The sequence below is a fragment of the Spinacia oleracea genome, chromosome 5 (genome assembly GCF_020520425.1).
Source record: "Spinacia oleracea cultivar Varoflay chromosome 5, BTI_SOV_V1, whole genome shotgun sequence".
Taxonomy (NCBI): domain Eukaryota; kingdom Viridiplantae; phylum Streptophyta; class Magnoliopsida; order Caryophyllales; family Amaranthaceae; genus Spinacia; species Spinacia oleracea.
The window spans coordinates 49,695,345-49,708,638 of NC_079491.1; the positions used below are offsets into that span (position 1 = coordinate 49,695,345).

Here is a 13,294-nt window from a genome sequence, read left to right on the forward strand (position 1 = left end):
CTCGATAGCAGTCCCGGTGCTGCTTCTGATAATGATTCCTTCTGCTGCTGACGAAGATTTGCGAGAACCATCGAAGTTAAGTTTGAAGGCGCCTGTGGGAGGCGGAAACCACCTCACAAGGATGGTGGAAGGAGTGGAGGATTGGTTAGGAGTAGTAGAATGAGTGGTGAAATGGGTACCTCTAAGTTGATGAGAGTCAATAAGGATTCTGAATTCCCATTCTTTAAAGGTATTGAGGGCTCTGAAGAAACAGCGGCAAGTAGAGACCTTAGTGTTGGAGAAAACTAAGGCATTACGTTCCTTCCAGATAATCCAGCATAGGTTGATGAATTTGCGAAGAGCAACCTGGTTTCGTCTGAGGTAGTCTAGAGTTTTGAAAAAATCGATCATCGGGAAGGTGAAATCTAGCCAGTTTTTGTTGAGTCTGTGGGTCCAGACATTTTTTGAGTGTTCACAATGGAGGAAAAGGTGGTCTAAATTTTCGCTAGCTTGATTACATCTTGGGCAGCAATTTGTAGGAATGATTTTTCTATGGAAAAGCGTTTCGTTAGTTGGGAGACTTTTATGACAGATTTGCCAAAGGAAAAATTTCAGTTTCGGAGCTAAATTAAGCTTCCAGATCCATCTAAACTTCCATTTGTCGTCAGTTTTGGGGAGGTCGTGAGCAAGCCAGGTTGCAGATTTAACTGAAAAATCCCCAGAATTTGTGCAGCCCCAGATGGGAATATCCTGAAGGTTGTTCACAGGAATAGGAATCCCTCTAATCAATTGGACCGCATCAGGAGGAAGAACTGAATGTAACTTTGCAATATCCCAGTTTTTAGTCTCGTCAATGAAAAAGCTTACCGTCTTGCTATTGTCAATAAGATTCGTAGATAAACCCGGAAATTCAGCCAAGGCGTATTGACCAACCCAATTGTCTTTCAAAAAATTAATGGTGTTGCCATTCCCTAGTTTCCACCTTATACCTTTTCTAAGAATCTCTCTTTGATTCAGAATATTGGACCAGATAGGCGAGTCTCTAGATTTCTTTTTTGCTGAGAAAAAATTGTTATTTTGGAGATATTTCTTCTATTACATATATTACCATTAACTATTACTATTAGTACTCCGTATGAGACATCTAGAATTAAAAAATAAAGGAACACGCGTAACAATTAGGAAAATACAGAAAGCATTTTTAATTTTAATTATGATCAAGAAATTTTAAATGGCTTATTTATTCCTTTCCATAAATTCTATTTATTGATAATGAAAGATATTAATAGTTCAAATTGTTCATTTATAAGCGTAAAAGTCAAAGTGTTGCAAATAAAAAGAAATGAAGGAAATTTAACATTATGAATAATAAAAGACGAGTAAAACACTAAGAATGTAGATAGCATACGGTGTACTAGCTAGGGTATATAATAGACGGACATAAGAGTGATGGATAGCTTAGTTGGTTAGAGCTTCCATCCCGATTTCAGGTGATTCTGGGATCGATTCTCATCCCCGCCCTTATGGCTCATTCGCACCAAAAAAAAATATAATAGACGGACATAGCCGACTAATGGTAAATATAATGGATAAGAGGTTTACCAAGCTAGCACTATATAAACACCCATTCATGCCTACTTTTCCACAAACTACTTTCCAGACAAAGCAAAAGCCGATCAAAAGCCAATTCTTACATTGACAAAATCTTAAGTAGCCAAAAAAAAAACAAAAATAAAAAAAAACTTAAATTCTGATATTTGGAATTATTGAAACCGTAGAATGAGTGATTTTAAGGACATACATAAATTATTTGGGCAACAACAACAACAAAGATCAATAATAGCAATCCCAGCAAAATCAGGAACAGAGTCATCATCCACATACACCGGAGCTCTAGGAGGCAGCTCCAATTCTATGAGCAACCTTTTCACTGATCCTTTTCCGGAGAGCGAGTTCCGGTCTTTCTCTGACCTCCTTGCAGGAGCCATCGCTACGCACCTTCCCGCTACAGGGGAGCTGAACTGGAGTAATAATAATAAAGGAGAGAATAATGTTAATGGTGGTAATGTTGTTGGTGGTGGATGTTCCAGGTTTAAGGCAAATAGGCCGGGGAGCTTGCTTTTGCCACCGGTTACGCCGGCGTTTAATATTTCTCCTGGGTTTAGCCCTTCTGCTTTCCTCAGCTCACCTACATTTCTGGTACTCTTTAATCTCCTTCAAATATCTATCACTTCCATATTCCCTTCTATTCAGTTTTTCCCACATTTTCGCTATTATTATTATTATTATTATTATTATTATTATTATTATTATTATTATGTGTACGTACAAATTTGTTTTACATAACTAATTAATTTTTTGTAATCTAACAATAATTGTTCCTTCTTTATTACATGTACGCTAGAAATAAGAATTGTATGAATAATATCTTCAAATTTTGTTTGAAATGAGGTAGGAATGTACGATCGTTGACTTTTTTCACCCATGTTATATATATTGACTAATGTCTTAAGGATCATCAAAAGATAAGCTAATCCTAATATCAATAACATTTTGTATGTAATCATAACCCTCCACCTTATTACTAATTAACAAAAACGTAACATTGATAATCACTTAGCTTGTTTTTCGAAATAATCCCATGTTTTTCTGTAAATCTTGTTGATCGAATGAATTAATGGAGATCAACACATATTAATTTGGATTATATTTTGATAAAATGTCATCATATATGAGACGGATGATTAGTGTTTTGTTTTATTCTACGTGTGAAGTATTAAGTTCTAGGTTGGTTGGTTTAAATGAAAACATTTTGATCTAAATTTTTCTTTTAAAAAGAATTATTGTGTTTGGTTCGTTCTTTGATAGACAAGTTATGAGATAACGGGAGAGAGAATGCACGGGCCTAGAAGAAGCTAAGGTAAATGGTTGAGGATACAAAGTAAAAAGGAGTTACTGATCCGTAACATACATTTCTTATTTCTTATTTCTTATTTCTTATTTCTTATAAATGTAGCGTATTTTTTACCTTGGTTTAATTTTTGATAGTTAAAACATTCCCGTTAATAAATGAAAAGAATTTGCAAGAATAAATTTCCGTTCCAACTAAAGAGAGCCCAATTTAATTAAGAAAGACTTATATATGCATGCATGATATTGAATGTGTGAAATGCAGAGCCCATTAGGAATGTCTCCCCATCAAACCTTGGCTCACATAACAGCACAAGCAGCACTCTCTCAAGCTCATCTCAGCATTCAACAAGCGGACATAAATCAACATTCATCATTAGCGGCTTACCAACCATCACTCTTCAATACATGCACAGCAGCTCGGCAGCCTGTGGTATCGGAACATCCGAGCCACGACAGGAGGCCTCAAACAAACTTCCCAGTAGCTGTTGATAAGCCAGCAGATGATGGGTATAACTGGAGAAAATATGGGCAGAAGCAAGTGAAAGGAAGTGAATACCCGCGAAGCTATTACAGGTGTACCACTCCTAACTGTCCTGTTAAGAAGAAGGTGGAGCGCTCTTTTGATGGTCATATAACTGAGATTATCTACAAGGGTCAACACAACCACGAGCGGCCTCTAACAGGAAGACGAGGTAAAGATAGCAGTCTGCTGCAGCAGCTATCTGGTAATACATCTGATGCTCAGTTTGGTAACTCCTTGTGGCCGAGAGACTATGATTCTGCTCAATTACCAACCTCTATGCAGTTAAATGGACCAAGTGATAGTGAAGAATCTGGTGAAAACTCTGAATTAATTGATGATGAAGATTGTAATCAAGAGCCTAAAGCTAAAAGAAGGTAACATATATTTTTCCTAACATGTACGTACATGCATAAAGGAAATCTCTATACAAATTATTATAATATAAATAAAATGTAAGCAGGAATGGTGGAGTAGGGCAATGTGATGGTGGGTTTACACGCACGACCATGACTGAGCCCAAAATTGTGGTGCAGACAAGAAGTGATGTCGATCTCTTAGACGATGGATACAGGTGGCGCAAGTATGGTCAGAAAGTTGTCAAAGGAAATCCTAACCCAAGGTTACTAGCTAGCTAGCTACTATCTTTCAATTCTACATACTAGTAATTGTTATTATTCCTACGCCTTACCCCATATTAAATATCAAATATCAAATATCAAATATATTCTGTTACGTTGCAGGAGTTACTATAAATGTACGACAGTGGGATGCAAAGTTCGTAAACATGTGGAAAGGGCATCAACAGACCATAGTGCAGTAATAACAACCTACGAGGGAAAGCACAATCATGACATTCCGGCTATAAGAGGAAGCACTAGCAGCATCACTGCGGCTAACCAGCTAGAGGCAACTCAGATCAAGTTACACAATAATAATCATCTTATTGCTCAGGTCAACTTCGGAGCCAACAACATTCAAAGACCAATAACTCTCCGCCTAAAAGAGGAGCAACATGTTATTACTTGAACTCCATCTTTTTTTTACGGACTAACTAACTTCTGCATTTCATTCCTTTTATATTTTGCTGGAGGCTGCCCTCGCCGATCGACTTTGTTTCTTCTGTTTTTTTGACATCCTAACCTGCACTAAAACTGTAAATAGACCAAGGTACGTATATAACTATATAATTAAGGGTGCAATGTTTTATTTCTCATAATCATCGAGGATTATTTCAACATATTTCATTTTGTTTTATTTCTGATTGCTCTAAGTTTTGCACAATTTCTAGCCTAATGATTGTACTAATTTAACCGTAGTACGTACGTTTTCAGTCCTCCATTTTGTGTACGTGTAATTTGTTGGTTGGAACTTGGAAGTATTGTATTCATATTATTATATGGTCTATGTTGTTGTTGATGACAGACAATTCATACGTCCATTATGTTCGATGGTGTTGTATATTTAACTTAAGCAACAAATAATACTCCGTAAATCATTTGTAAATTTTTTATTTATTTGTTCCTTAAAACACACCAGGATATGAGAAGTATCATTCTTGGTATATCTTCTAATATACTTATATTGATTTTTTTTTTGAAGGATATATTTATATTGATTGATGCAGTAACTTTAAGGGAAATTAATATTTCAATTCAATCAAACAGATTATAAAAAATTGGTCAAATAATTTTAGAATATTCATGCATGTACGAGACTTTATCTAGTGTTTATTTCAAAATTAACGCATGCATCACGCAGTTATGGAACTAGTATAAAATTAAATAGGAACTACTCCCTCCAGATGTAACTAAAACATAAAGTGATCGGCACGTAATTTTAGGAGGGTGAGTTGAATTTATTAAAATAAGATGAATGTGGAGTATTGCGTTATTATTTATTGTAAAAAATGATAGTGGTTGAATTATTAATTGTAGTAAAAAGAGGATGTGAGTAACGATAAAGACCACAAGAGGAGAAAAAAAATTAATATAATTGGAATGAGGATCATGAGTTCATGACATATCAAACATCAAAAGTGTATCTTTTTATTAAATACGATCGATTATAAAAAAATAAAATGTATCTTTTAATTAAATACGGAGGGAGTGGGATAAAAATAAATGAAAGTGTATTAGGTGTATTCGTGGAGATTATAGGCGGAGTATAAATAGGAAGAGAAGAAATCCAATAGTTTTGATTTGGTAAAGAGTTGATGTTTGGCCCGAAATTTGCTCAATTATGCGAAGAAAACAATAGGAAAAAACAATCTAAATTTAAGATTGAGATAAAAGAAAGAGAAAATGAGAAGAAGAAAAAAGAAGCAATTGGCAATTCCTGGCCCCCAAAATTTCTCCCCCGTGTGCATCGACCCATCCCCTTTAATTTATCTGGGTCGATCAAATCCAAACTTTTCATTTTCCTCCTAAATTCCCCTAAAAATATAATATAAAAAAAAAAGTGAAAATAAAAAGTGGTTGATATTGATGGACATATATTGTTGAATAATGGGGTGCATATCTTCGAAGCGGTCGGGGTCATCTCCGGCTGCTGTCGATGATTTGGAGGGGGAAATTCGGGTAAAGAGGTCTACGAGTAGACGTCCGGCGGGGCCCGCTAGGTCTACAAGCAGTAATGGGACCCAACGTGTATTTGGGGAGACGCAATCGATGCCTGCAAAGAAATATAGTAGCAATAATGAAGGAGAGGGATCAGTTGGATTAGGAGATGAGGACGGAAATGAAAGAAATAGGAAAAAGTTGAAAGGATCAAAAAGCAAAGGCTCAAATTCGAATTTTTCATTAAGCTTACGATTCGGATCATCTAAGAGTCAGGTTGTTGCCGAGCATACGGCTGCCGGTTGGCCTGCATGGCTTACGGCTGTTGCTGGTGAAGCCATTCATGGCTGGGTTCCTCTACGTGCCGATGGTTTTGAGAAATTAGACAAGGTTATCCTAACCCTCCATCTCCTATTACTTTTATAGCTTAATGCGTCACACATTTGCGATATAATCTTTGACATTTCACCTAATTTTGAAATATTCTTCTCATTTCATTATTATTTTACCTTGTAACCAAAAATATTTATTCTTCAAAATCATATTTTATGGTTCGTAAGTCTAGTATTTAAGAATGTGATAAACGATAGAATATTAAATCACATAAGTAATTGAGATTTTGTTATTTATTTTGGGAGAATGAGACACAATGCAATACAAATTATAAATGGGGCGTACACATGTCCTCACTTTTGAATGGGTTAACAATAAAATCAAACATCTAATGTATGTTGAATGGGTTGTGAAATGTGTATTAACAATAAAAGTGACTTATATATGTATATGTATATGTATATGTATATGTATGTAGATTGGACAAGGTACTTATAGTAGTGTGTTCAAAGCACGTGAACATGCAACGGGAAGAATAGTGGCCTTAAAGAAGGTGAGATTCGACAATTATCACCCGGAAAGCGTGCGGTTTATGGCAAGAGAAATTACAATTCTAAGGAAACTTGATCATCCAAATATAATAAAGCTACATGGTTTAATTACCTCGAAAGTGTCGTGTAGTATATACCTTGTGTTCGAATACATGGAGCATGATCTTTCTGGCTTGCTCTCTTGCCCTGACATAACGTTCACCGAACCTCAGGTCAGTTTTCTTTAACTATACTACTTCCAGCTAGAGCTGATTGAACATTAGTTGTATAACATATTATATATATATATATATATGCAGATAAAGTGCTTTATGCAACAAGTATTTTACGGGCTAGATTATTGCCATGGAAAAGGTGTAATGCATCGAGACATAAAGACCTCAAATATATTGCTAAATAATGAAGGCATTTTGAAATTGGCTGATTTTGGGTTGGCAAATTTCTTGAATACAAAAAACAAGCAGCCTAAGCCTCTTACCAGTCGTGTAGTCACATTATGGTATAGACCTCCTGAATTGTTACTCGGATCTACTAATTATGGATCCTACGTAGACATGTGGAGTGCAGGTTGTGTTTTTGCAGAACTGCTCGTTGGCAAGCCTATTCTTAAGGGTAAAACCGAGGTAACCCAACCCAAAAACTAGCTTCTTTTTACTATTTAATTTTTGAATTCATTAAAAGATGATGATTATTATTATTATTGATGACAGGTTGAGCAATTGCATAAAATCTTCAAACTTTCAGGGTCACCACCAGAAGAGTATTGGAATAAATCTAAGTTGCCTCATGCCTCTAGGTTTAAACCTCAAACTCCTTATGAAAGTTCACTCCGGGAGAGGTTAAAAACTTTTCCAGACCATACTATCAATTTATTAGAGACCCTCTTATCAATCGATCCTATCAATCGTGGAAATGCAGCCTCTGCCTTAAACTCTAAGGTACTTAAACTCGTTTTGACTTTTTGCACTATTTACATAATTTACTTTGATCCTATTTTAATTATACGGAGTAGTATATGAAAACTAATGTTAGTATATAATATATTGTTGGCTTCATCTTAATATATATTTTCAAAATATTTATATTTTTATAAGTTTTTATAATATATAGTTAAAGAAATTGGTAGTCAAAATTATGCATTGGCAAGCTTGTCCGGTCAAAACAGGTCGAATATTAAGGGACATATGGAGTACTATTTTCTACTCGATCTACTCGTATAAGATATCGACATATGTACTCATATACTACTCCCTCCGTCCCTTAATACTCGCACCGCTTTCTTTTTCGGGTCGTCCCTTAATACTTGCAACGCTTCTATAAATGGAAATTTTTATCAATATTATATTATTTTATTTCTCACACTTACCTACTACCCCACCTACACCCTTATTCTTCACAAAAAATTATTTAAAAATTCACATCCTCCCCTCACCACTCCCCACCTCTTACACATTTCCCACTAACAATATTAAAAAAAATACCCTGCTATCAACTAACACCATTAAATTAATAAGTCAATTTAAATGTTTTAAACTCCGCACCGATCAAACCGGTGCGAGTATTAAGGGACGGAGGGAGTAGCTAGTAGTCGTGACTTTTATCCATGTATTTCTCCTACCTAGCTCGTTAATTTCCATATCTATTCTCTTTCAGTTCTTCCATACAATGCCTTATGCATGTGATCCATCAAGCTTGCCAAAGTATCCTCCTAATAAGGAGATTGATGCCAAATCTCGAGAAGATTCACGAAGGTATATATACTATTATTTTTATATATAACTTCCAAGTCTTAATCAAAAATATATGTATGCTCAAACTTACTTCATTTTGTTTAACACTTTTAAGCTCCTTGATCTTAATTCTTCATACTTTCAGAAGAAGGGCTGGTAAAAATCAAGATTCCTCCTCATCATCAAGAATGAATAGACGAGGGCGAAAAGGATTGCCGGAGCAAACCAGTGTTAGCATGTTAGGAAGACCTGGACAATTAGAGGTTCATCTCGATACTCTTTCCAATTCATTACTTTTCTAATTAGTTATCGGAAAATTAGTAAACAAACATAAGCCAACATATGACAATTCTTCTAAAAACAATATCACCTTTAAATAATTAATTAATAATTCAATCTTTGAGAGCTATTTTTCAAAAAAATATATTTTTACCTGCAACCTTAGTAATAGGTTAATGTTTTTAAAGAAAAGGTTAAGTGTGCGTGTTAAATGATGTCTTCTAATTGGTCTAGATCATTTTTATATTTATGTTAGTTATCAAAAAATCAAAACTAAATAAAGGTGGCAACTTGCGGCTTTTAAGCCGTGTTACTATAATGATATGACATGCTTATGTGTCATGAATGTAATTGGAAGCTAAAATATTTAACTTATATAACCTATCATACATGTTAAAAAAAAAATAGAAAAATCTTAATATTCTAATGTATTATAAATATAATAAATATTTGTTTTTTTTTTTCGTATCGACTACATTAATTACATATATTCCCATAGTAAAAAAAGAAGTATTGCATTGATAGTAAAAATATTTTAATGACGCATGACCTACATGACGCCTATATATAATATTTAGAATCCGACACGTAGAATTGCGACAACTAAATATTGTCACAACTTGCGACCTTTATCATCAACCCAAAACAAAAAACCTTCACTTTCCTGTCATAATTTTCTTCCTCCTAGGCCTCTAGCCCTCTACCACTGTTCCCATCTAGAGTGCAAGATGTCCTATCATCGTGTGTATTTCTCATTCCGGTTACCAACACGTTGAATAATTAATGTTTAGGAAAATACACATAGAATGATGCATATTATTGTATACCTACATTTCCAGGAAACTCAGGTGAACAGAAAATATGCTCGCCGAAACGGGACGAATGCACTTGTTACTCAAATAAGAAAGGGTGATGATGAGACGTTATCAATGGATATGAAGTCAGATGTTTCTCAAGTAACAAATGCATCCCAGGGGGATATAATATTTGGAGGCAATTATAATGGAAAGGCAACAGCTTTAGCATTGCCACCTAAAAGAAGATTAGTTAATAATGATGCTATAATATCTACTTCCAAAAATCAACATGCTCATACTAGTATTGATCCATCCAGTGTATTGTCCGCAAATAAGATGTTAGACCAACCACAAGATGATTACGAAGACGTCCAAGATTCAACCAAGATGTGAAAGGTCAGTCATAATTCATTTTATGTGAGTGAAAGTGAAACCCTAGCTCAATATTAATTGTATTATATTCTAGACAAAAGACAAATACCAACTACGTACTATAATTTACCAGGGCATTTCTTATCAAATATGTAAATAGCTCTGTATTATTATTATCAAAATATTCTCTCATGTATATTTATTAGGTAGTTTCAGAAAAACCGCGGAAAGTATAGGATTGTCACAACTCTCAGGCCATTTCCCCCTCAATGGCAATGAAGAGGTAAAGATGTTACTTTTTTTTTTCTCGTTGATTGCGTTATCAATTTGGAGTATTTTATTTAATTAACTTTCACTTATCTGAATTTAGCTGAACATATGTAGTTGTAAATTAATCCAACTTATTTAGATCAGCTTTTTTTTTTAACTTATCTTATCTAAATTTATGTGCATATATTCACTAAACTTGTACTACTCCTCTTTAACATTTACTATTTGTACGATTTCAATGAAATATTGTAACTAAGCATTAGTACATCAAGTTTTGCATGTGAAAAATTACGAAAATCATATGTTAAAAATATATATACAGACAAATTTAACAAAATTCCACATGACAATGTTTTAATGAATATAATAGTGAGAATTCACAGCCAATTTTTTTCAACTTTGGACATAAATATCGAAATGTTGCATGAGAACTTTTCAAAACGAAAGTAGCATGTTCATTATTTCTTTGGGAAAAAATAAAAATGAAGTTAACAGGGCATAGTCATAGTATTATAATTGATTAATTTTGTATTGAATTAAATATAATCTATTGAGGAAAATCAAAATTTATTTATAAATATTAATGAATAATAAATACTTCGTACTATTTTATATGTCTTTGAATATGTAGAGAGATGCGTATATAAATTGTATGTATTACGGAGTATAATTAATTTATTTAACTTATGTAGTGTAGTAAATGAGGATAAAAGAGAGATTTTTTTTATTTTTCCATAATAGGAATAAAGCAAAAGTACGTAGGAAAATCTTAAGCTAATCAATTCTAGTATTATTGCATTCTTGAATAACTGGAAATATGACCTCTTAGGCGTGTTAATGCTAATATATATCAATGTTAAACTGCAATTTCCGCACAATAAATCATAAAGAAGCAAAGGCGTACCCATATCTCAATGATGATAGTTTTCCTTGTTTTTCGTCTGCTCAATAAATTATGGTTCGTGCTGATAACGTGTTGTAAATGAAAAAGAGTCGAAAGAGAAAATTGTTGCGTATATTATTAAATTATATTAGGTCATGTGCATGCACGGATATTCGAAAATTATTATTTGACCATTTTTTTGATAAAATATTTAAACGAAATAATTATCCCTTAAATCTAATGCGTAATTAATAAATATTGAACATGCTCATTTTATCATATTGTATGCAATTTCGGTCCTACTCCGTATTATATTTTATATGTTAATATGATGATTTGACCAAAATTTTGATATTTTTAATACGCTAATTTGACAAAAAAAAAAATTGAGTAAGAATATTTTTATCATTAATATGACAATTTGATTAAAAATATTACCAGAATCGCCTAATGCTGTCATATACTATAATCCTATATATTCTTTCATATATAAACAATTTATACAAAACGAGAAAAAGTAAAAATAAGTAGATAAGTTTTTTTGGGGAATGGATTTTTGGCGAGAAATTTTTTGCATTAGGGTGTGACATGAATGACATGTGTCATTTTCGTTGTCTGTTTTAGTATAAGGTAGTATGTAGATTCTATAACCCTTTATATTTTTTCATACATAAACAATTTATACGAAAGGAGAAAAGTAAAAATAAAGTATACACTTCGTATGTTTTTCTTTTTAGGAAGGGGATTGTTTAAGGGAAAATTTGCAATAGGAAGTGACATGTGTCATTGTCGGTGTGTATTTTAGTATAATGTAATAGAAGGTTGTTAACATGAAATAACTACATATACTGTGTAATTTTTTTTATATGTTTTTTTTTACTTGTTAAACAAAAAAGTCATATTTATTTTCCTTTTTGCAGATAAGGCAAAGTGGGGGCAATAGCATCCATTTAGGAGGAAATGAAAGGATAATATTGGTTCAAGCACATTGTAAACACCATAATCTTCCACATAATCATTGTTTTTGGATCGAATTTGCAGTAATGTGGCTATTTTTTTCTGCAGAGTTTAGCAAGAATTTTGGGTTGGTTGATTTTTTTTTTCTTTTTGTTTTTTAAGAAATGTAAATTGATTAAAAACAAAAGGAAAGTGTAAAGTGTTTAAAAGCATGTGTATAAAGTTTATCTTTGAGAATGTGTCTATTGTTGCGATATGTTATAGGTGTCGATGATCCCTTCAAAAGTTCAAATTATTCCATAGGAGAAATTCCCTCCGCCGAAAATTAATAATGACCTCTGTTTTGGACGAATTCTATCTAAGGTTGAACTCGTCGAAGGGAGAAAATAAATCCCATGACTTCTAATCAACCGACAAAGAGTAATGATGGTCTTAAAAACACCAACCGCTTCACACTTCCAATAAATTTAGGGGGAGATTTGCAGAATTTCCACTTTCTCACGCCACCATCTTCTCTCTCTTCCTCGTCTGTTTACAATTTCAGAGTTTTCTCTCTCCTGAATTTAGGTAACTGCTTCTCTTTCCTTTCTCAATTTCGTTTCTACTTCTTCGAATCTTCCACTCTTATGTCAAAAATACGGGGACCAAATCCACCCGCGACAAAAACAAAGGCATCATAATTGACTGCGACTCGGAGGACGGGCCACCGCTGAGGTCAAGTAATGTTTTGATTCAAAGACCGTTTGATTAGGGGGAAAATGCGGCTTTCCAGCAGGGGCGGAGATCTACCTCCCTCTGCATGGCGAACGCGCCAACTGGCAAGCTGCCCGATGGGCCTGTTTTTATGAGTACCCCTTCGAAATCGAGTATGTATACCCATTCACGCCGCTGGTCAGAGGCGTTTTGAAAACCCTGGGCGTCTCGCTCGCTCAGTTGATGCCGCAGGCCTGGCGGGTTCTGCGAACTATAGATCATGTCGGTACCAAGTTGGGGATCAAATTCTTTGGTGGAGGACTTGGTGTATATTTACAAAGTCCACAATTATGGTGTAGGAAAGTATCTGTTATATGCGAAGGACGACAAGGAAGCCTTCCTGGGAACGGAGCAGTTGAACGACTTGGTTTATATGTAGAAGTTCTTTTTTTGTGAATT

The 13,294-nt window shown here is 34.2% G+C and overlaps 1 protein-coding gene across 1 annotated transcript; it reads left to right on the forward strand.

Annotated features, from left to right (window-relative positions):
* The first annotated feature begins 1,598 nt into the window (after positions 1 to 1,598).
* On the forward strand, positions 1,599 to 10,056 carry LOC110775209 (protein IMPAIRED IN BABA-INDUCED STERILITY 1-like). Its single transcript, XM_021979808.2, has 11 exons — positions 1,599 to 2,178; positions 3,155 to 3,789; positions 3,876 to 4,034; positions 4,156 to 4,438; positions 5,917 to 6,360; positions 6,782 to 7,066; positions 7,154 to 7,477; positions 7,565 to 7,792; positions 8,508 to 8,605; positions 8,730 to 8,847; positions 9,703 to 10,056. Exons 1-11 carry the CDS (start codon positions 1,759 to 1,761, stop codon positions 10,051 to 10,053), a joined length of 3,345 nt encoding a protein of 1,114 aa, XP_021835500.2. The 5' UTR covers positions 1,599 to 1,758; the 3' UTR covers positions 10,054 to 10,056.
* The last annotated feature ends 3,238 nt before the right edge of the window (positions 10,057 to 13,294 follow it).

What these genes read in the sequence shown, in the direction of transcription:
- LOC110775209 (XM_021979808.2), top strand. Translation starts at nt 1,759, where the DNA reads ATGAGTGATTTTAAGGACATACATAAATTATTTGGGCAACAACAACAA. An exon ending in GAGCCTAAAGCTAAAAGAAG is followed by an intron (nt 3,790 to 3,875) that starts GTAACATATATT and finishes AAATGTAAGCAG; the next exon opens with GAATGGTGGAGTAGGGCAAT. An exon ending in CCTCTGCCTTAAACTCTAAG is followed by an intron (nt 7,793 to 8,507) that starts GTACTTAAACTC and finishes ATTCTCTTTCAG; the next exon opens with TTCTTCCATACAATGCCTTA.